Below are 26,877 nucleotides of genomic sequence, written 5' to 3'. Positions count from 1 at the left end.
ATATAGGCTATGTATGATTATGAGTCTTACCAGTGTCATCATAGTTCCTCCCTTTAAACACTAAAAGACGTTGGAGCAGCTAAAGAAATTTAGAAATAACTGGCTTCTAACCATTTTCAGCTGTGTTATGTTAACTGTATCTTGGCATCCTAATAGTGGCTCAGCAAAGCATGAGGATCCAAATAAAATCAGTGAGCATTTGTACGTTATACCTTTGAGTCCCCTTTTTATTGAAGACAATACATATTATTGTCAACTTTATATTGCCAGTGATCATATCAGTTAGCTCCAGGATTTAAAGTATATTTACAAGAACCTAGTCTGTGCATGAAACTATTGATCACCAGAGCTTCCATTTGCTGAGTATATAGAGAGACATGTTTTCCCATGAGGATACTAGTTTGAGAAACCAAGCCTGGATCAGGGTCTGCAATGCAAGTGACAGACTGACACTAATTCAGGCATTTTCTTGAAGCTTTCCCCATTGCTCAGGAGGATCCTGTTTATTTCCTCAGTGTAAAAGCCAGTATGACAGCTTTCTCAGTCCAGAGCAATGTAGACAGTATTTAATAGACACCAGTAGATAACTTTTCTCAACATAGCAAGTGCTCAAGCTTTGGTATGATAAGATTTATTTTTCCTGATTTTATGTGTTTCAGAAGAAGATAAGAGTGCACTTTGAGATCAAAGCCTATATCTTATGCAGTAGTGTAAGGGAATGAAATCTCTCCTAAATAACCAAGAGGGATAGGAACAGCCAAGAGATTCTGCTATAAAATACTCAGATCCCTCCTCTGGCTGTCAGCCTGAGGTGCAGCACAGCCTGGGAGAAAATACAAGATACGGTAAAATAAGATCCTTAGGAAAGGCATACCCAGATGAGGCAAGGATGCTAAGCTCTGGTTTATTTCCTGTCCCACCCACAGGCTGAAGAGGAAGAGGAAGCATGCGGTTTGATGATGTACTCACTATAGCCCACCTTGTAGCATTGATATTCCCAGTCCTCTTCCTTGTAGGATAATAGCCTGGCTGTTGCAGAATCTCTCTCCTGTGTCCCTTCACATGTACAGAAGCCATTTTCCCATTCCCATGTTGACTTCAAGCCCTGTGACCCATTGTGTAATCTGAAGATGAGTGCCTGGCAGAGTAACTTGCCCTATATACAGAATGCTGTGACCAATAGCATGGAGGGCCATCCTTTCCAGGGCATCTGGTAGGTGATGTAAGCAGTATTTAACATGCTCAGGCTCTGGTGGGAGTTACATGGACATTCCACCTGCATTTTTTGCCATCTGTCATCCATGCCTTGTGCCAGCTGCCCATGTGATGTGCTCTCAATGATGCTACATGCATGACACCACAAAGCTGCTAACAAACCAAAGCCATTTCTCAGGGTCTTCCAAATGACTCCAAAGTTGGCTATGGAGACAAATGAGAGAGAATTCAGAGCGGGTATGCAAAGGAGTCCAGCTGTCATTCCACATGTTCTGGCTGAACAAAATACAAACCTGTGCAGGAATCTAGTGTAGCCACTTACAAAAAGTGCTGATCACAAAGATTAGACTATGTTAACAGCTCCACATGGAAAGACTTTAAAGAAACAATTGCACAACATCTTAGGGAAGCGTTTCAGAAATGCGTAAGGAAAGAAACATGCTCCAGGAGATTGAGATAGGTAACTGTGTAAGTACATCCTATTACATGCTAACTTAAATTGCCATTGCAAAATGAATTTGTGCTAAAACTTACTGACATCAAAGACAAGCGTGACTCTTAGGTCAAGAAAACACAAATTAAAGAAAGACAAATTTGTGGTGTCAAGCATTGCTGAATCTCCATTATAATAAATGTAGGGGAGCCACATGTCACTAAAGCATGTGGAAGTCTCTCTGAACAGCTATTGCATGCAGCTCTTGCATGCTTTTGATATTTTGACCCTACGTGGTGTAATGCCTGAAAGCTACTCAGATCACAATGGAAAACATGAGGGGAAAGGAAAACAAGGTATTCCTTACATATTTGCAAATGCAGGAGAACAGTAAGGTTAGACAAGCTGTTGACAAAAAATAGGTGTGATTGATTGCTTTGGAGGCTCAGCATTCCAGCTGCATGCTGTGAATCAAAGGGAAGGGTAAGGGTGGGCCAGGTGAATTGAATGTCTTAGGGGCACAAGTAACTGCTCCTGTTGCAGTTGAGGAAATCTTAGTAGCAAGATATGAGCTATCCTAATTTCACAATTTTGGCTGAAAGCCTAACCTCTTTCAGAAGTGATAAGAAAGAAGCAGTTGGATGTGACAAAGCTATGCATAGCACACAGGAGCACAAGAAATTAAATCATAAGTTACAGAGTATCAAAAAACATAATTTGCAAAGTTGACATTAAAAATATATGTATATATGTAAACATTAAGGAAATGTATATAAGGAAAAAGCAAAATCTTAGTAAAAATCTAAGCTCATTAATTCATACAGATACCAAAATAATTGCTAATAATGAAGCCAAAGGAATGCTAATAAAATACATCTGTTCTGCGTTGGGAAAGAAACATAACAAGGTCTATTAACAAATAAATTAAACAGATAATTCTTACCAATTTGTTCTAAAAGTATAGTCTAGAAAGATTCCTGTCCATCTAGTGTTCACCTATTTTGAGTCCTGGGATACTGGAGAAATGCAGAAACCTGGAAGAAATTCAATGTAGTGAAAGTTTCCAGAAGTAACAAGAGAGATGTAGAAGGGTGCTAGGAAACAGGTTTCTCTGGTGTCAGTGGAATATTGGACATCATGTGTTTAAATTAATATCCATCATTGTTATACTATTACTCTTGGTTCTCTTGGTATTCCTCAAAATACAGGCTGGCAGTTGTACAAGATAAATACACCATCATCCCCAAAATTGTTAATAGCAATGCCTAGTTTTAATCAAGAGCTAGTTCCAAGTTGCATACATTCTGCCCATTTACCCTTTGTATATTTTATGTAACATATTTTAATGTATGCGTGTTTATATGAAATACAAGTTTTAGCATATAAAGCAGTTGTACACTGGAAACTTCACCACACAAGAGAGTGTTTTTCCCAAAAAAAGATTGAAGATGCATAATGAGTTAGTCTTAGGACAGTCATTAACAAGTACTGTTAACTGTATGGACAGGAGAAGGTTCCACCCATCCAAATTCCATATGTGTGTCTGTGTGTGTGCATGTGTGTAAAGGAAGACACATGGGGAGAACTGGAGTAAAAGTAACATCCCAAACTCTTTCCATGAAGGCAGAGTAAGGATGTACCTGGTTTGTGTAAAAGCTAAATGTCTAGCTGTAGAGTTGGGTAAACAGCTTAAGTTCAGAGCTGGTACATAAAAGGACAGAGAAGGTGCTGGGTGCTGGTCTTAATAGAGGCAGAACTAGTTGTGCATATAGTTTTGCTTTTATAAATATATTTATTTAAAGCTTCATGAAATTCTCATATTTAAAAAATGAACATAAACTCTTCCCTGATTTCCTTATTTTAGGTATTTAGGTGTTATCAGTGTACTGCCAAAAGCAAAGAGAACAGTTCTTATAAGTGCACTGATCTTACAAACCAGGGTAGTGGAACTCTCCTTCAGTGACAAGTGTGCAATAAGATTGTGAAGGATGTCAAAACAATTACAGGGTGCTCCACAAGGAGCAGCACCAGGAAGGTGAATGCTTAGTAAACTGGTGATGCAATGCAACTGCATGGAAATAAATCTTTCTGTGATTAACATTAGCCAGAGTTTCTCTATGAGGTGATGAGCAACTTTGGTAAACCCTGAACTACATTCTGGGAGCAATTAAATGTGAAAGAACAGTTTTGTTTTATAAGAAGAAACTGATTTTGTTCTGTATGGCAACTCTATATATTTTTGCTAAAAGCTTTCAAGACACTGTTACACAAAAACAGAAGAAAGTATGTAATACTAAGGTTAATGATTTGTTAGCCCATTTCAGAATTAGTTCTCAATGAAAAATACTGCTGAAAAAATATATTTTTACTTTCTTTACCTGAGGAGTTTTAATGAGTTTACTAGTCTCAAACTCTCTTCAGCATTTTCGTAAGTAAGCATGACATCCTGACCAGATTTGGAGTAGAATAAAGATTGATAGAGCACTGAGTAATACTGAGGACAGGACAATTAGACAAACCAATGTGTCCTGCTTGATAAACTGACCTGATTAAACACAGCTAACTCTAATTCACAGAAGTATTAATTTATGAGTAAAGTAATTACAAATGTATGCTACAATTTACTCCCCCTTACGAAAGGAAAGTCCGTAGTTTGGAAAACAGTAATTCACCAGCTTATAGAAGATAACTCATCATATGTCTCTAGTGGCAAATAAGGACAAGTGGATTCTGATTATATAATATATATAAGTAAAACAAGATGATCTGATGGTACTTTCAGCTTTTATTAGTTTGTGGGAAGAAATAAGGTGAATGACCTAGTACAGATACAAAACTGTGATCGCTGCTTCACTCTGTTCTTCCACAACATAGTAGGATATAGCTGGAGCCAAATAATTTGAGAGTTCTATAAAGTGCTATAAGATCAATTGTTCAAATAGATGCAAACTGATATGCCCATTCAGCAAGTGGCAAACCCATGCCCTAGAAAACTGTCCTCAGAATTTTGCTAGAGACTTATCATTATGTACTTGCAAACAAGGATACAAACAGAAGGATCCAAGCAACCTGACTATTTCTCCAGGCTCAGCTTTAACCTTGAGAGCTTCAGTCTTTTCTCACCTCTCCTAAAGCCTTCCAGTCATATCTACTGCAGCCAACTACTGCTCCCTGCTGAGCCTCCTGTTTTGGTTTCACGTGTGAAAGACATAAAGCCTCCTGTTGGCTTGTTGACTTGAGGTGGGCCGTACTGGCCCTAGTTTAAAGAGCTCAAAGTCTTCTATGCATGTTGTTGGCTCAATGCATCTGTTGTGCTATGAAGAAAAATTTCTGAGGGCTGAAAGGCAATAAAGCTCTTGGTGACAGAGTCTGTGCTGACTACAGGACTAACTGAGAGTTTCATTCAGGAGGAATAAGTGCAAATCAAAAAGCTGAGAGCTTGAACATATCCAAAACCCACAAAAATATCTTCTGAGGATTTACTTGGACAAACCACAATGCTGATGCTACAACTTTTCATCAGTACAGAAATAAAAGAGTGACTACATCCAGGGAGGTCCCTTAAAGTAACAAGGCAGCACTTTATGACACTCTTCCCACCCACTGACACTCCTCCTCCCTTGTGTTTTAGAGTAGGGAGTAACACAGAGCTCTTTTGTCCTTGGCTGATATGTCATTACAGAAATACTGAGTCCAGCTCCCTCTTCCAGACTCTGCTGATGCTATTTAAAGCTGCAGAGTGACATGACTCAGGCAAGCATGCTACATATATATATATATATATATATACTCATTTGGAAAGTAAAGATAAAAACCTGCATGTGAGCCTTGAAATGTGGAAGGAAACCACTCAGGCCAGCCCTGCAGCACTCTCCACTACAAAAACTTGGCCATGTAAACCCAGTATTGAGTCCTGCAACCAAAATAATTTGAACATTGAAATATAGCCACAGAAGTTTTTAGCAGGCTGAAGGTTGTAGCCACTGTACTTGTCACACACTGAGAAACTTCACCTGACTTTGTATGAAGGGCATTAAAAATCATAAGTGACAAAAGAGAAAAGATGGATAACAAACAGTTAAATAATGAGTAGAAAGCAATTAAACACAGTTGACTTGCTCACTAATATGTCTGTGGATTAAAAGTTGGTCTGGTTGAAAAGTCATGAATAATTCATAATAGGTGATCTTTTAAGAAGTTATATTTTCATCTTCTCAAAATACTACAGAATTTAAGAGGAAGAAAAGATGTATGCATATGTAGATAGGATTTTCTTTGAGATGTTAGACACATGCTGTGAACATCACCCATTTGTCCTATTTTAATTATCACTTTCAGTATTATTTTAGCTAATAAAATAGAGATCTATGAAGTCCTAGGGAACTTCTGCTAAAAAACATCTGGAAACTGAGAATCTGAATGTTCCAGAGAAACATAAAATATCTTATTTAATCTAAGTGTTTTATGTTATTAACTAATCCTAAAGCATGGGTTAACTACAATATATTTTATCAAAGTAAGCTTTTTTTTGTACTTGGAAATAAATATTCTTGCAAATTCTGATTACTATGAATCCGTGATCTAGGTTTGCATGTTTTTTCATTGTACGAGGCTAATCTTCACCTGTTCTTTCCTTTTGTTGTTGTGTTGGCTTTGTTGTTGTTTTTCCAGTGAACAAGTAATAAGGCATCTTATCCATAGGGAACATCAGGCAGTAAGAAGCACACAAAAATTGCTGGACTATCTTTGCTGTGGGTACAAGGAAAATGCTCTTCAAAGTCAACCAGGGAACAGTGAGAGAGGCCTAGGTTAAACAGCCTCAAATTGGCAAACAAAACCCATGTGCACGTCAGTTCTGGGCATGGTATATAGGCAGTTCAAGAAGAATTACAGCCTGGATAGCATAGCTCCTGCAGTAGCTTTCCATGTGGAAGGATGTGCCTGCTATGGCAAATTTTCCAAGAACTGCCTGCAATCTCTGTAGGTTTACACTCCCGTCTTTCACATCTGGCAGGAGACCAAGAGGAAGTATAAGGAGAAGTATTGCAGACCAGCAGTGGAGGTCTTCATCACTGTTTTGCTTTCATGACCTGTCAGATATCAGTGGCCTGTGCCTCCTCTGCCTCTGTCCCTGCCCAAAGGCACCCCTGAATGTGATTTGTGTACCCATGATGCTGCATGACACACACCCCTCCTTCCCTAAACACTCGCCTACAATGTGCCACCACCTTGCAAACACAAAGCACAAGTTATGTTAATAAAATATGCCTTTAATGTGGTCTGTCTTGAAATGCTTAACATGTTCAAATTCTTTAAGGCCACTAGCACCATGTTTATGATCATCTTAGCACATTATTCCTCCTGCCTCTCCATAATCCACTCCGTATAACAATTCAATTGAATTCAATTGCAGAATTCAGAATTCAATTGCAATGAATTGTTGCAGTGAAATTCTTCGGCACATAAAGTTTCTCTTCAATCCCTTTGTTCATCTGAGAATGCCATTTAGCAGGTTTGAACAGGAGTCCCTTGAAGCCTGATGGCTGATTTTAAGGTAGCCTTAGTCTCTCAGCAGGTCACAAGGGAGAACAAAGGACACAAATGTATCCTCATTATTTCTTTTTCTCTCTTTTCCTTTCCACTGCTGTGTGCAAGGCCTGCATAATGAGCTCTTCATTATTCAGGATGTTGTATTCAGCTAGCTGAACCAGACGGTCATATGCCTTCTCAGTATATGTGACAGAGTACGTTGAATAAGAGGAACAACGGCCATAGAGATCAACTTTGCCATCCTCCAACTCTGACTCGGAGCGCTTCTGACCTAGGAGGAAGGAGTGAGAAATCACTGCTGAGAGGCGGGAATTGCTCTGGTCATAGGCAAGAAAGCTCTCAACAGAATACAGAAGGGGCTCTCCCTCAGTACAGAGAGTTCATAATATAAACTGCTGGGTGGGGGTGTTTTATTATTTTTTATCATGTTTGATTACATACCTGGTGCTTTATAATTTTGGAAAGTGTCATTTATTAGTGGGAAAAATAGCAATATTGGTGCTCCTGAAGTCTCAGCATCTTCAAAAAGGTAACATTCCTTCAGGTTTTTCCTGTCATCCTCACTCAAGTCTACCTTGGGAAATAGGATGCCCTGCTCTGAGCAGTACTTGCAGGTCTGGTCGAGAGCCTGGATCAATGAACAAAGCAACACTAAGTCTTAAATAGATAGGCTCAGGATTTCTTGGAGTCCAAAGGGACATTTTCCAAGGTGGTTGTGAGAGTTATAAAACCCTAATTGAAAAGCACAGTAACAATGAAGAGAAGGTATTTGTTTACAATGAATTCTTATCACAAAACAGTCATATTGTAAAATTGTAAAACAAAACAAAACAAAAAAACAAAAAACAAATGAGAATATGTACAACTTATAAAAGGAGTATCACCATGTAACTATAATCTAAAAGTGATAGAGGTTAAGACTTCTTAGAAGATGTATTGAAAGGATCAAAGTGTTAAAAAAAAATCCAGGCATGCAGCAATTGAAGAAGATGCAGAGATCACTTCAATTTCTCTCACCAGTATCTGCGATCCTGCACTGTAGTTTAAATGCAGAATGACATCCACCTTTCTCTCTGGTTTTAAAAGTGGCATGATACTTGTATTGATGAAAAATCCTGTATCTACTAGAGACAAGTATTCTTCTGATTGCGTCAGCTGGTTGGGAAATGTGTCCAACACAGTATCTAAAAAGAAATATATTTCATGTTGTAAATGCAACAGTGCAAAATCGGTTAGCCTATTAGACCACAGCTGCAGAGCCCTAAATGGTGACTGTCTTCTGGAAAGGGGAATTCACCACACCTCTTCCCTTCTGTCTTCCCAGCTCCAGCTAGAGCTAGTTTGGGGCCTGCACTGGCAAGATTCATGATGGACGTTTCAACCACCAGCAGGACCTGGTGTCCCAACATCGGGAGTTGTGTGCTGCTGGCAAATTGTTGGTGTAGAGCTCAATTCTGCACCATACTATTCCCCAGTGTGCCACAGCTGGCTGATCTAATATTGATTCTTCCCAAACATAGTCTCTCTAACCCTGGAGAATGGGTTTCATATTTAATCTATGTTTTCCTTTTCTTTCATTAGTCAATTCCCTTCCCAGGAACACAGGTCCTTCCCTGCTTTTCTTTGCTACCTTTCCACCTGCAGAAGTGCCTGTTCTCCAGATAGTCATTGTGCATCTGCAGGCCCTTCAGGAAGTTGTGCTCCTGGGCAACGGAGAAGCGGTCTGTGAGGGCATCGCGGATGGCACTGCTGAGGGGGCTGGCTGGGGTGAGCAGGCGAGTTCTCAGCTCATGGGGCTTCAGTGGTAGGAGAGGTTCTTCCTCTGCACAGTGAGAAACAGTTAAATTTTACCTGTCTACAACAAGGTAACCTCTCAAAATATATTGGAAAAAATAATAGTAAAAAAATGAGTGGTTTTCTGACTTTAAAAGCCTGAGATGAAAAGACCTATGGTTGGACTAGATGATCTTGTAGGTCCTTTCCAACCTAACGTATCTATAAATCTATGACTTGATGAGCACAAGTTGCAAAGTGAAAAAGAAAACAGAATGCTACTTTTACCAGCCATATGTTATTTCTTTACAAGATTCATATTTGGAGAGGAAACAAAATCCAGCAGCAAGAAGCAATAGGTACCTGCTCCAGATGTATACAACTTCAGTGAAATAGACTGAAGGCAAGCTTTTGAAAATGTAACTGTAGTACTTGCTTGTACTATCATAGCTCCTGCTTAGGGTAGTCATCGTCTTTTTGCCTTATTGTCTACAAAACAATCTTATTGAACTTGGACACTTTACAGCCCTCAATGAGCTCACAGGTTACTAGATAGGAGATTTTTTCATTAACCAATTATGTTGTACAATATGAGACTTTAGAAGTGATTCCTTCTTGAAAAACAATGTAGCCTTTGAAGAACTTCAAAATGCCAAATGTAAGGTGTGTATTTCATGCTGCAAATGGGTGTGACAGTTTACCTAACTTTAATAGTTAGTACACAGTAAGAAAGAAGTATAACTAACCTATATCATCCATTTTGTCCTGGGTCCACCTGTGCCAAAAATCCTCTGATGAATGGGACAAATTCCAGATATATAACAGATTCAACGAAAATAAACTACTCCACATGCCTGTGAAAGAGGAGAAGTCTCTAACTCAAGCATTCACGTGTCATGCATCTCAAAACTGTTATCATGAGAAAAAATTCACAAGGTTTATGTTTTTCTTTAGTTTGCTTTAAATGGAAGCTGTCTCGTTTTATTTTGGATTTTTGATTTTCTATTTGAGTTTGTTGATTTTTAAGCTTTATTTTGGTACCCAGTTTTTGTCTAACAGACATTTTTTTTTCAGGTAATGGTGAGATTTTTATGAATTCATGTCATTTAAAGAGCTAAAAGACAGGATAAAAACTTGCAATATGAGATATCTGATGGGGAATTATAATAGATTACCTGCAATGTATCTTATTTTAATTTGAGCTTCCATAATCATAAACTATTTATCTGAAAGAGAAGGCGGCATGTTTGAAGCTGTTGTGGACATTACATTTTTGGAGCGGTCTGGGCGGAGCCATCAGTCTCCAGAGATCTGGATTCTATTGTTGATAAACTGAATCTATTATACTAGGCATCAATTTATAGATGAGGTATTTATTCTCTCTAGCCTGTCATGCACCTTTTCTTTGATAGCACTTAGTTACTCAAATCATAAGTAAAGAACTGTTTGGATGTTTTCAAGATAATAGCTTACCTTCTAAGAAGCAGATTCGAGATTCAGGGAGCTTCTTCATTAACCGGCCCATGAAGAACTCACTGCCAAAATCCTCAGAGCGAACAAAAACTCCATATTTTTGCAATCCTACCTCATAAGGTGTGAATTCCACCCATTCTGTGGCAAGGAACACAGAAGAGAAAACAATATTTCTCCACAGTTCCATAGCTGTGGCTAAACACATTGCTACCATTGAATGAAAGGAGGTAAAAATGAAAATAATTTCCATAGTTCAGTCTAATATTTCAGACAAACAGCAAGGAGTTATGATCATGAAAGCAATGAAGACCAGCAAACATGGAAATATGTGAATATTTTTGAGTCTGCTTAGCAGAAGGTCAGACTTATGCCACAAGGATGTTACACCAATATACATCAGCTGAGCTTCTGGTCTTTAGCAGAGAGGGCTTATTTTAGGCTATCTAAAGAGGCTGTTCCCCGATTGACCAATTCAAATATAAAGACAAATGTCTTTCAGAAATCTCATAATTACCTTTGAAATCCAGAGTGCTGTAGTTGTTCTTGACATTGACCGCAGTATATATAGGCAATGGGTTCTGACCACGATCAATGGCCCGTTGCTGATCAGAGAGTTTATGGCTGTCTTTCTGTGATTCCAGAAATATAGTTACATTGAGACAAAAATTAGAGTAATATTTTCTCTGTACTTAAACTTGTAGTGCAGTATATATCCTGCCTCTAAAGTAAAACACGCTGGCCTTAAATTTTGAGATGCTTCATATTTTCCAAAATTTCCATGAGAGTTGTTTTACTTAAATATCTGCAAGTTCTGAGATGCCAGACTATTGAATGACTGTTAGGATGAAAATTAAATGAAATTTTCAAGAGCAGAAAGCAACACTGATGGTTAAAATCATCTTAATCTGTTACACTGCACGTTTATGAAAGACTCCTCACACAGATTTCAAAAGTCTGCAAGTCTATTCATTAATACTTCTCTCTAACATTAAGATACTCTCTTTAACTTTGCCATTTTGAAACAAAATATTTGCAGAACATGCCAACTAATCTTAACATAAAATACTGTATTCCTTCATAATGCTAATTTTGCAGTTCTCTTAGAAGAAGATACCCGAAGTCTCACAAACAAGGATGATTTTCTCTACTCCAAAAAGATATTTAAAAAACTACCACCAAACATTTTGAAAATGACTGTGCTTACATACACACAGTTTCATAACAAATTACTTTCCTCAGAACAAACATGAAAATGTAATTTACAGATACTAATTTTCAGAAAATAGTAAGCAACTCTGCTTCATGACATACTGTACCCCATCATGCAATAAAGATTCCAGGACAAGCCCCCAGAGATCTATAAAAGATGTTTTGCGGCCCTCTCTTTTCCGCTGGTGCAGCTGCTTTTTGTAAAACTTCAAATACTCCAAGGAAAGGGAATTTATTTTGCATTTTGTCATATGTTTTCGAGCCTCGCTTATTTGATTATCGAGATCCTTTTGTGACCAGTCAGCATCTCTATACAAGTTTGACATGGTCCTAGGAAGAGGAAATATATACACTCATTTTCATGCTGCTGCAAATTACATGGTTTTTCCACATACAAAGACTTTAATCTGTCATTGGAAAGAGATAAAAAAGGACAACCGAGAAGGTGTTGTTAGTGGACTACAGCTGGTAGCCATAGCCTACCTCAGCACTACCATGTCACGAGAAAGAAAGCCATGAGAAGCTGCCTATTCTTACTCACCAAGTTGTACCAGACAAGCCAGTCAGGTATGTAGCACAGTCCAGGACATGGAGCTTCTGCAGCCCCTGCAGACTGCCATACAGTGCAGTCAGAGACCTCATCCCTCCTCCTGTAGTCATGATGGCCACCACAGGGGTCTGGGCAACACAGAGACAGAAAAAACTGTTTTCAGGAGATGGCCTGCAGCTAGTCTGGGAGCAGCATGGCAATAAGGGAGAAAGCATCAGCAGTAAAGGCGGGAAAAAGAAATCTCACATGTCATAAAGCAGACTGACAGTAAGGATGGCAGTTTCAAAAATTATGGAAAAAGATATTTCTGTACAAGGAATATCTAGCCTGGCTTGCAGTGAAGTTGGAACAGGAGAAGAATCAGACTCAGGATAACACAGTCAAGTGGCATAAATGACAGAGTGAGATTAGAGATAAGGGACACTATTAGAAGAATATGTAAAATTAAAAAAGCAAAAAATTCAAGTGGGAAAGATAAGAGGTGATAGCCAATGAGAAGTTATGCAAGGGAGACAAGGTAGCAAGGAGAAAAAAAGAACAGAAGCTTCACAAAGTTGAGCTACAGAGACCTTTGAAAGCATCAGAGAAGCAAGTGAAAGTATGATAAGATGGAGCAAATAAGAACAGGAAGAAGGCAGATCACAGAGGAACTGGTTCAATGTTCTGTTCTTGACAGTAACACTTGCAGAAAAACAGTAAGGCAGGTATAGATGGAAATTTTAAGACACAGCTAGAAATCCCATCTCAGTGTCAAGGAAGACTACACTGGAAGAAAAGGTAGTACACCTAGACTGGGACAGTGACGTGATAGATACAGGAGAAAATCACAGTACACTGAAATAAGGTTCAGTATTTTTGGTCCCTTCACTGCCATGACAGTGAGGAGTAAACAGGAGAAGAGAGTGCAGACTGTGGGACAGAGCACATTTCATGGTGGGGGGAAACAAAACAAGTTATGGAGAAAGCAGCAGAGGTTTAGAATGAAAAAGAATAAACAAATGGCTACAGAAGCCACAGAAATAGTGAACATTCAGCATCAATTTATGCGTTCCAAATGCTAGGCACTCATAAGATGTTTTGAATGTTTGCCCTACAGACCTCATGGTCCAGCAGATCCTTTTCCAGCTGCAGGACCTTCTTAAGAGCAGCAGCTACACATTTCTGCCTTTTGCATAGAAAATCTTGCTCTTGAATGCAGAGATCAAACCCTAAACGCACATCAAGATGGTCTGGGCTGGAGCAGAAATAAAAAATAAAAAAATCCATTATAATTGGTAGATAAGCAATAATATTTAGTACAAAAAAAACCTAAACCCACAAAATATCGCATTTACAGGAAGATTCTTCTGTATACTGCCAAACTCAAGGTATTCAAAGCTGCCTGAAAGTGATGGAAAGAGGAAATTCTCTTAACAATTATCAAATAACAATAAAATTTTAATGAAATACACCTAAAGAAAGACATTTCTACAATTTTTGAGAAGTCTGTTCTCTACAGCCTCTTACCAGTCTTCTGCCTTTGCGTGTAAATCAAATCCTTTATCCTGGAAAGCAAGAATGCAAACAATATAAGCATGATAATCTGATTTAGTCCTTTTCCCTGCAGTCTTGGGACAATTTTTATCTTGTGCTATCCTAGCAATGCAGATAAAATCAGAAGCTCTGAATAATTCAGCTGTGTACATGAATTGTTCCGAATGTTTTTTTGTCAGGGAAGTTGTTCAGTAATCTCCAGTGTTTATATGTGAATGCAACATCTGAGGACAACTGCTGCTTACAAGGAAAGTAATTATAATTTGCACATTATACTTCCCTTCCAAAATTACCTCTCTTGGGCTATAACAGGACAGACAGCCATGCTAAAGCCATAGCACTATTTTGCTCAACAGCCTTTGTTCTTCTTTTTCTGTTGGTATACCCTACAAAAGCTGTCATTCTCTGATTCTATATGGGCCTTCTTTAAGTGTGGATCTAAGCTTAGAAAAGAACAGTCAGCATCAGCAAGAGAATGGTGCTACCTTTGTTAGTGCACGTGCCCCACATACATGTAAGAAGAGGAAAAGCATGAAGGTTAGGGTGGAGTAACAACATCCTTTGTATACTCACATCCATTCAAAACAGAAGATACAGCCTAGTCTTATTACCTAAAGACCCACCAGTATTTGACTGCAGCATTTTGTTTGCATAATTTCTTCATCATAAAATGCCTTGCTATTTATCAGAGCACTTCAAAATGGCCAGAAGTTCCCAGTTTCCTCTGGCAGAAACTGAAGTTCCTGCTCTGCAGAATTTACTTGCTCCATTCCAATTAACCCACATCAGTGCAATGAGAGTGGGACTCCCAGTACCACACAGAGAAACCAGGCTGTCCCACAATTGGACCAGTCTTGTCAGAGGAAGACAGATGCATTGTCAAGGGTGGGGATGAGTTGGGTATGACCACCATCATATGGAGCTTCAATTAGCTGTACAGTTCACTGGAGTTGCAAAAGTCCATACACAGGCTTCTCAACCTCTTCCACAAAGGTACAGGAACTCACCTCTGCTAAAATCATGTTTTGTCCACTTGGAAGGGAATGAAGCTCCATGTTTTGAGTGCCTGAGTTTGTACCACACAAATAGGAGTGCTGAAAATTCAATATAAAAGAATGTTATTCCCTTTCCACAGACACAATTAATGTTGCTCTTTATGGAACATGTTATTTTACATGTCACTATCATGCTTTATGAAGTCCAGTAATAACATACATAGGAAGGAAGCGGTTTCTTCCCTGGTAGCATAAGATCCAGTGTTGGCTGCTTGTATTTGGCATAGTGAAATCTGGCAGGATAGGGGGAACCAAAGACCAGATCAGATCCCAGTGTAATGTCTTGGGTGCCCTCATATGAGCCTTGCACTTTAAAGGAGAATTGTTTTTCTAAGAAAGAACACAGAAGCAGACACAGCAGGTTTGTTGTCAAAACTGCAAACGAAAGTTCTTACAAAGCATACCATAAGACTATTTTCATGGTTTGATTTGTTGCTTTTTTTTCAATCTTTCATTTAGCCAAGTTGTGATTTAAAAAGAGATGATAGAGAAGTAACCTCACTTGATAAAGATTTCCTCTCCTTTTTCTTCTCAACCACCTGAACTTCCAAGCAGCAGATCTTGCGAGACTGTAAGAAACATGAGCAATGAAATACCACATAGATAGAGCATTTCCCAGTTTGAGATTCTGTTTTCCAGTTTAAGCTCCTACTGCTGTTGATAAAAATGCTACATAGGCAGTGCTCTGTGACCCAACAAAATCTTTCTCTCTAAACCACAACCTTTATTTTGAATGCTGGCAGGAACAGGAGTCTCTGAGAAGCCAGAAAAACCCAGGGCAAGGTTGGCAGGGTTACATGGAGGGCCAGCGCTTTCAGAAGGAAGAAGGTAAGGAAGGTAAGGCAAATGATGATGGAAGTGACAACACTTAAGTGCTAACTTTGCAAAGCCAAAACATATGTTGGCCTGATCACTGTGAGTCAGGTAAAACAAGGATGGCAACAGGACAAGAAAGATGATAAAACATAACACTCACCACTAGTACTCCATTTGTAATGATGGTTTCAGGAGGGCCTGAACTAGGAAACAGAAAGAAAAATACATTTTTAATAACTTATTGTAATTACAGTATAATTCATGAACCACACCCCTCTCCTCATTTTCCTCCTTATTTTTATCTATGTATTGAACCTGAAAGAAAAAAATCCAGAATACTCATGGCACATGTTTCCTCATTGCATTGTCATGGCACAGTTATCATCATATTGGCTGATCCAGTCCTGGGGCTCAGCAAAAATAAAGATACTGTAGGGCCAAACTGTGCGGTGACTTCATCCTAAGCCCCAAGCTGCGACTGTAGATGGTTTCATTGTTTTTAAAGAACTATAGTTTGTCTAAGGACAAAAATAGGATCTAGTTCAAGAATCTAGTGGTTATTTCATGTTCTGTTATGCACTGAAGGGTTTAAGTTCTCTTGCAATTCTCAAAGAGAAGTGCATAACAAAATATCACTCTCTGTGTTCTGTCCTCAAATAATTTTCATTACAGTAGACAAAGAAAAGATTCTAGGGCATTTTTCCTGGCTGTCCGAAGTTCATGAAAGGTCATCCTGGCATGCACCAATTCATCAGCTCATATTATAGATTCCATGGGAAACCGTGTTAGTCATCATCATCACCAAAGAATGATGCACTCTGGACAATTATGCTAGATTATTTCATGTCTCTGAATTGCCATTTCCTTTTGCTTCAGATTATAGAATCATAGAATTGTTTTGGTTGAAAAAGACCACTAAGAACACTGAGTTCAACTGTCAACCCCACCATGCCCACTAACCCATTACCCTCATTGCTGCATCTATATGTTTCTTGAACACCTCAAGGGAGGGCAACACCACCATCTCCCTGGGTAGTACATCAGGTTGTGTTTTATGTTTACTCACATATTATCCAATGCAAATCCCACCTCTAGCTCCTCTTTTCTCTGAAAAATAAAGAAAGGAAAAAGTATCTGACACTAGTCTACTGGTGGTTTTCATGATGCAAGCTCTCATTCTTATAACATACGTAAACACATAGTTCATGACTGGTAATGTACTTAAAATACACGAGCCTGCCACTTCTTGCATGATTGCCTTAGGTCTCCAGATCTTTTATGGATAGGATGATTCTGGATGCCTGCCAGAGCAGGTTTTGTCAAAGAAAGTGATAAGCTTGCCTTTCTTCTGGGATATCCACAGCACAACAGAGATGATGCCTTGTACTGAGTTCCAGCAAAGAGAACAAGGTGCTGCTGAGGGGAACAGCCAACTTTTCTGGTGCAAAGAGGGAAAATGGCGGTATGCCAAGCAGTGGCAGAAGAAGACAACCACTTTGTCTGGCAGCATGATGAGGGCACTAGGGCAAAGGTAATTCTAGTGTTCAGATTTCCTCTGTGGGTGGTGGAATAGAGCATAATTCCTTGGTGGAAGAAAGTGCCAGAGAGAAGAAAACACAAGTGGGGACAGAAGGGATAAGAACAGAGAAACAAGTATTGTAGTCCACTTTTTTCCTCAAAGGGTACATGAGTACTTATTGTATTGAAGACACTAAAAAATTACTAATAAAGGATAAAAATATGCTATGAAGGCCTGAAGATCATGAATTCTAACCACTGTAGCTGTAAAGTGCAGAAATGAAAGGTTTGGATACAGGACCCGTAATCACCTTCATAGTAATAAGCTGGATTATAACCAGCAGAACATTTCTATTTCTTTCAAGGGCTAGTGGAAGTTTGCATTCATCTGGTATTTCACAAACAAAGGTTTAAATAAGGTATTTATTGATAATGAACTGCAGAGTTTGGATGCACGTGGATGGTACATGGCAAATGTACAAGAGACTAAGAGAAAAGCGGGGAGGAAAGAAGATGCTCTAGCTGAACATGCAGGGAGATAGTTTCATCTGTAACCCTGCCTGACAATTGTGATGCTCAGCTAATGGGCTTGCCAAAGTGGGGGTATTTCACCCTCTGGCCAAAGAGAGCTAAACAGGCTCCAGAGAAGCCAATTGCAGCTGGTAGATGAACAACCAGCAGCAGAGACTCCTTAAACACATAATTAGCCTTCATGGTATCAGACAGTACCACTCCCATGGATAACATGTGGGCTGGTTGGATTCAAAGCACTGATTATACAAAGTTGCACATACAGATGCAACAGGCTGATGTGATAACCTTGCATGTGGATCAGCTTGGTGGCAGAGCGTGGCACCAGCGATTCCTCAGCCACAGAAAGCATCTATCTTTCTCATACTTTCTTCTCAGGGAATGTGATTTTCTTCACAGCACAGGATATCCCTTCATCTGCCAGGCCAGCACACCTAAGAGAGGTAGCAGGACTATACATCAGTCCTCATGCCCTCCACTGTTGTTATACTGGTCTCCCCAGGAAGTGTTAGAAGTATGTGAAGATTATCCACAGAGGTGTACAATGAATATTCTCTTCTCTCAGCACCACAGTGCTGGTGGTAGCTGTGCTAGCAGTGCTGCTTGGCATTGGATAAAGGTTCCAACACCCAGCCTTCAGATCAGACAACACTTTCCTGCAGCTATGCAGTACATCTTGTCCTTACAGTATACTGGTCCTTTTCAAATGCAACTTTCAGGGACTCCCAGAACCCCCTAAACAGGAACACTTCTTGTTGTGAAGCTGAATGACGTGAATTGGACACCTTATTCAGTCACGCCACAGTCTGTAATTAGCAACTAGACTGGTTTGACTTTTGGCTCTGATCACAGAGCCATTACTTCTTAATTACTAGGTTAAGTAGCAAGTGATGACAAAAGCACCATGCGATTTTTATTGGTGTGGACACACTCCTGTAGGATCCTTGATGGGGGCAGGACCAACAAAGTGACAGTTTTGCAGAGGCAGCTACAGTTTGTGGCCAAATACACCAACACCCAACATCAGTGTGCCTACAGATGGAGAAATGAAGAGGATTTCTCAAGTCAGGATGAAAAAGTTTTTATGCAGTTGGGCAACCCATACATAAGAAGGATGAAGACCCTGCAATTAACATTTTAGGCAGAAAGGAAGACAATAAAAGTGTCTGTGAAAGAATTCCATACCTTATTTGAGACCTCACCTGTGAATCACACTTGAAATGCATGAAGACTTGTTCTCCCAGGGAAAGTTTGGCTATATCAAAGTACACTGTGAAGAGGTGATCATCTTGAGTAACAATGTCCTTATCGTAGAGCCCCAGCTCCAGCACATTCTGAAAAGGGAATTACAGTAATGTTACAAGCACCAGTTAAAGCAGTAGATCCATTTTCATTCCACTACTGTTATGAGTGAGAGAAAGTAAAGAAAGAGAGCAGGAAGGGAAGGAAATGGAGCAGAAATGAACTCCTTGTACACATCTACCTATAAGGAGGCATGAGGACAAATTAGTCATCTCAAAGGTGTGTATGACCGAGTGATACACTTGTCTTCCATGGCATGGATAAGTATATTGAGGGTACATGCTATTTTCATGTCTTTTTGCACATCTCTTTACCTCTCAGGACAATTAGATACATCTGCTTTTCAAAAAGATGAATCCAGGCAGTTCACCCTAGATCACGGTTATCAGAGAAATCCCAGCTAAGTACCTTGACCTGACTCTGGATTCTGAAGTAGAAGGTTTCATTCCAGACAGGATCTTTGCAATTCTGGATGGTTTTAGTCTGAAATTTGTCAGCTGAAGCAGTTGGCAACCACAGTTTCACGTAGCAATCAGTCTGGCTTACTGTATGTTAAAAAACACAAAAACATCTAAAGTGAAAATTTGCTAGAGAAAAGAACAACATGAGGGTCCACTTTCGAAGAGAGGCACTATGATTCATATTATGTAAATCCAACAGAGACATTACAATTTAGGTAATAGGAATGAAAAAAAAAAGGACTTGGAGAGGGAGATAAGTCTTCTCTGAATAAATATAATTAGATATATAATAAATGCATTAAATCAAAAGGTTTTCTCCTTCTGTGTCATCAGTTCCAGCTCTTGCAAAAGGGAAAGCTCTGGTGGGACCAGCAGACCACACTGTGGAGTAAGAATCCAGAAAACAAAGTTTTGTGTTAGGGAACTTTAGCACTGCAGAAAAGCAGAGCAGTGATTTTAAACACAAGTACTTGCTGTGAAAAAAACTAAATCGTATTGTGGGTTTTTTAACATACAGAAGCTGTTACTCAGAAATGCCACAGTGGCTTTGTCAGCTGGTTTGGAAAGAAATTAGATGTGGTATTAGTGATGTAAGCTACTTGCATTAAGTGCCAGATTTGTTGTAATTTGTTGCAAGATCAAAACTGTAATAAGATATCAAATTGACAAAAGGGAATAGTTTGGCCAGTGAGAAACATGTTCCAATATATTAAACAACATGACCAAGCAACCCTTCAAAAAATGAATAGAAACAAGAGTAAAATCAGAATAATATGTAGCAGAGGGTAGTTTCCCAAGTCCTTTGTCCAAGTAGGAGCTTGGAACAAAAATATCACACTGCTCCTGCAAGAGCCAAGGGAACAAACTGATTACTTCCATTTTCACTAAGCAGAACAACAACAACAAAATAAACAACAAAACAACATCTCAAACAAGAGAAAAAAAATGCTTCCTGATGTCTATATAAATAAAGCCAAAATCTTCTTTTATACTTCATAAAATTTGATTTGGAAGGGACCCTTAAAGGCCCTCTAACCCAACTCTCCTGCAGCAAAAAGAGACAGCTACAGCTAGATGAGAGTGCTCAAAACCCCTCCAGCCTGACCTCAACTGTCTCCTCTCTTTTCATTTGAAACCATTTCCCCCTGTCCTATCACAACAGATCCTACTAAAGACACAGCTGTGGGTCATCAGAAAGGAAGGACACCTTATTTGGCTTAATCTGTGAAGGTTGGTAGGCAGGCTGTGGTACTTTGGATTTGTTACCCTTCAGACAATTTCTATACAAGCTAAATTTGAGATAAGGCTACTCCACTTCCTGTGTTTGTTCCATTATTCCAGTCAGTTTTTGTCTTCTGTTGCATGAATCTACTCCAGGGGAAAACACAGGAGACCTTTCTGCATTTCCTGCTTTCAAGACACTGCAGTAGCTGTTTCATCTGTCCCCTTTATGAATATATGCAAATAGGTACACCCTTGAACTGACAAAATCATAGAATCATTAAGACTGGAAAAGATAGCTAAGATTATCTGGCCCAACCACCTACCCATCTCCACCATGCCCACTAAAAGAGCCATCTCTGCGCAGAATAGGACTAAAGGAAAAAGAAGCACACTGCTCATTGCTGGAACAAGCATGCCAGCAGGGGACTTCCTGTGGCCACAGAAAAAATCTAGAAAATCCTTTTCTTTGGAGTAGGACTAGCTAGTGCCCCATGAAGGGTAAGGTATCCATACAGAGCACTACAGATACTTACAAACATCTGCCTGGTGGATATTTCTTGCTCTTATGACTCTTACAGTCAGTAAGTAACACAGAGATGATTCTATCTGCAAGAAAAAAGAAAAAGCCACATGCAAAATTTTTGAATGAATGCTAAAAGTAAATAGCATATTTAGAAGGTAGAAATGATCTAGGGAGAGAGATACCCAAACAGTAAACCGCTTAGTTGAATTTTCCTATGTGATTAAGGAATGGCCAATATCTTGTTCTGACTACTAGTATCTAAGTCATGCAGCAGACTGAAAGGCTTCTCTCCAGTTATAGATTGTGTGCAGACTTTTATAATTACGGTGAATTGCTTTGGTTTCTAGTTAAAATCCAGCTTCACAGAGTGGTAAGATTCTGATTCAGTTTGGAAGAGGAGATACTCTTTAATTTCTAAGGTAGAAAGTGAAAAGCTGCTTTAGGCTTTTTGCAAGTGATAAAATTACTATTGTGGGGATTGGCTTCCATCCAGCAATGACTCAAGTTCAGACTAGTAGGCTGTGAAATATGATTTTTCCACATTCCTTTTCTTTTAAACATACAGTATTCCCAGTGCTGCATCAGTGTTTATAGACCAAACTGAATATATGTCATGGAATCATAGAATCATTAAGGTTGGAAAAGACCACTAAGATCCTCTAATTCATCATGATCATGCTCACTAAACATGTTCATCAGTGACACTTGTCCACCTGGTGTCTCATAATGTTCAGCCCAGCTGGAACTGGGGCTCACAAACATACATTATCCATTCAGGAGACATTTAGTAAGTAAGCTAGTGAAGAAACAGATAAAACAAGCCTTCATGTAACGGCATAGAACCAAGGCCCTGAAAAGCCAGGAGAGTTGGTACTGTTCAGCTGCACAGCTGGTGACTGGGTCTGCACAATGGCAGGGTCAAACCATAGGTCAGAAGCCAGAGAGCAGCTCTTGATAAGACAATCAATTTGTATTTGTGCCTAAAACTTAATTATAAAGGCATAGAAATAAGGGAGGCACAGGAAGAAAAGATGAGGTATAGAGTCAAGATGTACAGTAATTACGTGAGGGTGAAGCATTGTGCCAGCCCCTGATGCTCAACTATTTGAGCAGGGACAGAATAGAGGTGAATGAAATGAAAGCATATATTTAAGAATAAATCCTGAGCTGTCTGTATTTTTCTGATTAGTCATTTTTTACTTCAGTTCAAAGCCTTCTGTTTGCAGCTTTATTAGAACTGCTGACCTTGTTTTTGCCATATAGAGCTCTTTTTGTGAAGTTGCCTGCCAGCTGTCAGGTGTGGGTTATGTCTGCAATGGGGGGAGAGCGGAGCCCCTTATGGAGCCAGACTGCAAGGGATGCCCATGAGGGAGCCACAGACAGGAATGAGGAAGAGGAGTGAGGAAGGGCCAGTGCTGCCAGGGGCTGGCTTTGGCTTTGTAGAAGACACTCTCCTGAAAGAGCTCAACTCGGGTTCAGGAACTGAGTCCCATGGAGTGACCATCATGGCCTGTGGTGATCCAAAAGCAGCACTGTGGGATTGAACAAAGTGCTCAGGCATGTGAATGTGTCCTGTCATAACCAGAGAATCTCAGTTTAGGCATCACAGAGGAACAAATCATGAAAGGAGTATGTGCTTTGCCTAAAAAATCATGAGAGGGTGGGTTCATGGCCCAGAACCTGTAGGGACCATTTCATTGCCGAGATACATTTTAGAAAGTATTTTCTTACCTTCACATTTTCCATTCAACTAAACAATAAAAAGAACTTCTTACTCTCTCAACTGTAAGTGTAATGCTTTCTGTTTACCATCTTAGCTCAAAACAGAAAAAGACACCATTCATAACTGGAGAACACTCAGGGGAAACATTAACACTCCCTACAGCTCCCTGAGAGGAGGTTGTGGTGAGGTAGGGGGCAGAAACTTCTTCCAGGTAACAGCAATAGGATAAGAGGGAATGACCTCAAGTTGTGTCAAAGGACATTCAGATTGGATATTGGGAAGAATTTCTTCTCAGAATGTGTGGTAATGCATCGGAACAGGCTGCCCAGGGAAGTGGGGGAGTCACTGTCCTAATGAAAGGGTAGACGTAGTACTTAGGGACATTATTTAGTGGGCAAAATTGGTGGTAGGTAAATGGTTGGACTAGATGAGCTTAGGTCTTTCCAACATTAATGATTCTATTCTATTAAATGGCAGTAAATTAGAGAGAAAAAAAGAATCTATTTAAGCACATCTGATCCTGTAGTTTCTAAAAGGAAAGAGTTTATTTAACATGCCTGAAGTATCCTGGATAAGTCTTAGCTGCAATTCCTTTCTTTTAGCAGAGGCCAGACATAAGGTTAATTCAGGAAATCCGGTGTTGAAAAGCCAGTTCGAGATTGTGCCATAATCTTTGTGGGAGTAAATGGCTCAATTTCATGGTTATTACTACCTACACTGGTAGTAAATTTGCTTTGGTAAGACATATTCAGCAGAAAGCCTAGTCAAACCCACTCTTTAAAAACTATTAATCTTATTAAAATGGGATCCATTTACCATCTGCCAAGGATAGAAACAACAGTAGGACTTGAACATGAAACAAGACCATGCAGCAAAGTGATCAAAGTGATAAGCTGGATGGGGTTTCATGGAGGCAGCTGTAAGAGTTATGATACCTAATTAGACTGCTCAGTAGACATTGAAACCTATTGTTTCTGTCCTCACCCAGGCTCTACCCAACAGAAAATTCTCTTCTACAGTTCTACTTCTAAATTCTCTTTTGTGGTACCTTTGTAACAGAAGACCACTGTTCTCCATCACAATTCAGCCGCATAATTCCATCCAGTGGACTGGTTTGGGTGATCAGCTCCTGCAATGAGAAGGACCAAAGTCATGCTGGCTCCTAGAAGCAATCCTTCTTAGGAATTCGTGGCTGTGCAGTAATGAAGGAGATCCCACAGTCAGCATTGCCTTCAGAGCCTCGGCTGGTGCCAGTGCTCCCAGCAGTGCCACTGCCATTCTGTGTTGCCCCAGCAAGGCTGGGCAGGGCCATAGCAGCCCAGTAAGGTCCACCCTTGGTGTGACAACTGCTCCAGGCTCTGGTGACATACCGCAGGAACGGCTTCTCCTGGCTCTGGCTGTTAAAGTAGCTGCAAACCTGTCTCCAGTAAACACACCCTGTAATTAATTGGTATTTCACCTTGAAGCACATCTCTGTGCTACTTAATACTTCTTTCTAAGGTTGCATATGGCATGTTTCTGAGATGAAGAAAACTCCAGCATATACAAAATGCTCCTTTTGTAAATAAACTCTTACACTCCAAGCAGTTTTCCTCTCCTTTCCTTGGCTCACTATCATTTTAATTTCTGTAATGAGTTCTCGAAGCACTGATTTATTTTTCCTGTGCAGCCACTTAAAGTCAATGATAGGTCAGGAAAGCAGTCCCATCAGTGCTCAATGTGCAGCACAACTAGTTGAGTCTCCAGACACCCTGCTTGGCTCTGCACCCTTCTTACCTGAGACAAAGCACTGCCTGACTCCATTGTGGCCACAGTCACGAACCTGTCCTGTGTTATCTCTGGCAGTAGAACTTCGCATATCCCAGCTTCCAGAGACACCAGTAGCTTAGATGTCTCATGCAGGTGAGTGACTATTTTATAAACTGACTCAGAGCCCCACCTCTGCCTGATTTCTTAAACCCAGCTATTCCCCTCCCATTTTCTTGTGCTGCATCTTGTGGTAAAATAAGTGTGAAAAATACCCCTTCGCATACAGTGTCTGGAAGTATGCTGTTCTAGTCACTTTGCCCAACACTGGCCACCAGCAGACTGATAACTAATAGTAAGAGGAAGATACCCTTTTATTTGAGTGCTGAACTTTCCATGTAGCAAGACTCTGACAAGATGCAGAAACAGTACATATGCAAAATGCAGATTATCTGTGACAGTAGATTGGATACAAAAGCTAGTAGAAGAGAAAGGGGACAACACTATTTCTCTCAGACTAACCTGGTTGTTGCAAAAGCCATTTTAAGGGATTCTGTACCACCTATTCTTGCCATCCCAGGTCTAGATGTGCAGAGCAGACACAATCATAGGATGCTTTGTCAGCGAAGGTCCGGCCAGGCTGGGACTCTCCCCAAGAAGTTGTATCCTCTTACTCTCCTTTCCTATGGCTCATTATTATCACCTATATTAAGACAAAGAGTCCTGAAGCGATGCCTTTCTGTAATCTAGCTCCACCCCTGTGAATACTCCAGTGCTGCTTTCCAGTTTAGGCTGACTCTGGCTGTAATCCGGCTCCCATGCCTGACCCAATGAACTCTGCCAGCCAGATGCAAGATTTATCACCAGCATAGAGCTGTGGTGTTTGTCTGGAAACCTGCCACTGCACTGGGACACTTGCCTCTGCCCCTGCTAGAATCCATCTAACCCCTATGCCATTGACACTGGCATAGATTTCAGCTCACTGAAAAAGGATTTGAAAGGGCATAAAAAATTGCTGCACCTTCAGCAGGTCACAGCAGATGAAAATTATGGGAGGAAGAGAATGTTTTTTCCCTGTTCTCCTGGTGTATTGCCTATGAGCAAAAAGTTAGCTACGTCCTGAGCATTTCTGAGCTTAATATAGTTAGTAACAAACACAATTCCCATGCACATTCCCATATTGCACATTCCCATGCAAACTATCACCACCATCAAAGATGACTTAGTAGAATAAATTTTTGCTATAGGCTGTGTTGTTTCGTAATGCTGTGAAGAACCGTGTCTACCTATGTGGCATGTCCCATCTGTGTGCCAGCTGCAGTTATGCAGTTTGACAAAAGTTTTTTTTCACTAGGTCATAAAAAACCTTAAAGTCAGTTAGATTAAAGTCAGTGTGCTACTCTGACACCTTTCTTGGGAAAGCTTGTTATAAACCAGGACTAGGACTGGGTCTCTGAAAACATTATTCCGCACAGTGCCCATGGCCAAAAAAACTTTCAAAGGCACTGTCTCTGTGCTGTGCCATCACTCAGTCCCTAGAAAATCGGGCATAGCAGGTGAGAGAAACCAGGGGTAATGCTCACAGCTTGCCAAGATCATAAGGAAAGGATACACCCCCACTGGAGCACCACACAGTACCAAATTCATTAGGGTGTTCAGAAGAAGGTACGTCAGCTGAGATGACACAAGACTGATGTATTCATTCCCTGGTGTGGGAATTCCTCCATTTTCACAAATGGCACTTTCAGTCCACTTCAGAGATGGCACTTTGCAGGTGTGGTAGGACTGTGGCTCACTTTGTAGCCCTGCAGTCATCTCTTCGTTCACAGCAAGCATTTGGGACACTGTGATGTTCTTAACAACAGTTTTGCTTTCCTGGAACAAGGAACACACTGAGAACCTAGAACATATCACCAAAATGCCTGAAAGTATGGAGCAAGGCAGAATTTCCATTTTGCAAACAAGCATTTATTGTCCAATATTGTTTACACGAAATGTGTGTATATAGCCAGTATTTTCTCAGAGCTGGAGATGATGTAAGTTTATCATCAAAACCTGCCTATTTTTTCACACCAGAAACTTCATGTTCCAAAGGAGGCAATTCCCAGGGCTATACACAGAGCAGATAGCACCATATTTCAGAATATGATTCATGAAACTACCACAGAAAATAAAAAAGCATAAGCGTGTATTTTTTCAAAACTTAGTGATTTTTATGTGCTAAAATGCATGCTCTGACTTT

At 40.0% G+C, this 26,877-nt stretch overlaps 2 protein-coding genes across 2 annotated transcripts in view; both read right to left on the bottom strand.

The window, feature by feature from the left end:
- LOC136060353 (cytosolic phospholipase A2 epsilon-like) overlaps positions 1-1,077 on the bottom strand; it is a 40,331-nt gene extending 39,254 nt beyond the window's left edge. The window contains exon 1 of the mRNA XM_065754792.1: positions 980-1,077. Coding sequence (XP_065610864.1) covers positions 980-1,077 — 98 coding nt within the window. The remainder of the gene's footprint in view (positions 1-979) is intronic.
- A 5,993-nt stretch (positions 1,078-7,070) lies between these two features.
- Positions 7,071-26,450, bottom strand: LOC136060792 (cytosolic phospholipase A2 epsilon-like). The gene is made up of 21 exons (XM_065755587.1): positions 26,274-26,450; positions 23,938-24,018; positions 21,177-21,249; positions 19,367-19,503; positions 18,859-18,990; positions 16,674-16,714; positions 15,768-15,810; positions 15,294-15,360; positions 14,952-15,121; positions 14,744-14,830; positions 13,710-13,747; positions 13,302-13,437; positions 12,195-12,331; positions 11,761-11,983; positions 10,959-11,073; positions 10,445-10,582; positions 9,718-9,825; positions 8,829-9,020; positions 8,216-8,382; positions 7,640-7,826; positions 7,071-7,469 (listed from the first exon to the last, which is right to left on the bottom strand). The coding sequence occupies exons 1-21, from the start codon at positions 26,448-26,450 to the stop codon at positions 7,261-7,263; spliced, it is 2,658 nt and encodes an 885-aa protein (XP_065611659.1). The 3' UTR covers positions 7,071-7,260.
- Between the last annotated feature and the right edge of the window lie 427 nt (positions 26,451-26,877).

This window comes from Cyrtonyx montezumae, unplaced genomic scaffold (assembly GCF_038088225.1).
Source record: "Cyrtonyx montezumae isolate F1298 unplaced genomic scaffold, pur_monq_1.0 scaffold_10, whole genome shotgun sequence".
Classification (NCBI taxonomy): domain Eukaryota; kingdom Metazoa; phylum Chordata; class Aves; order Galliformes; family Odontophoridae; genus Cyrtonyx; species Cyrtonyx montezumae.
The sequence above is the reverse complement of the archived record's forward strand: the minus strand, read 5'-3'. Positions and strand labels throughout refer to the sequence as shown.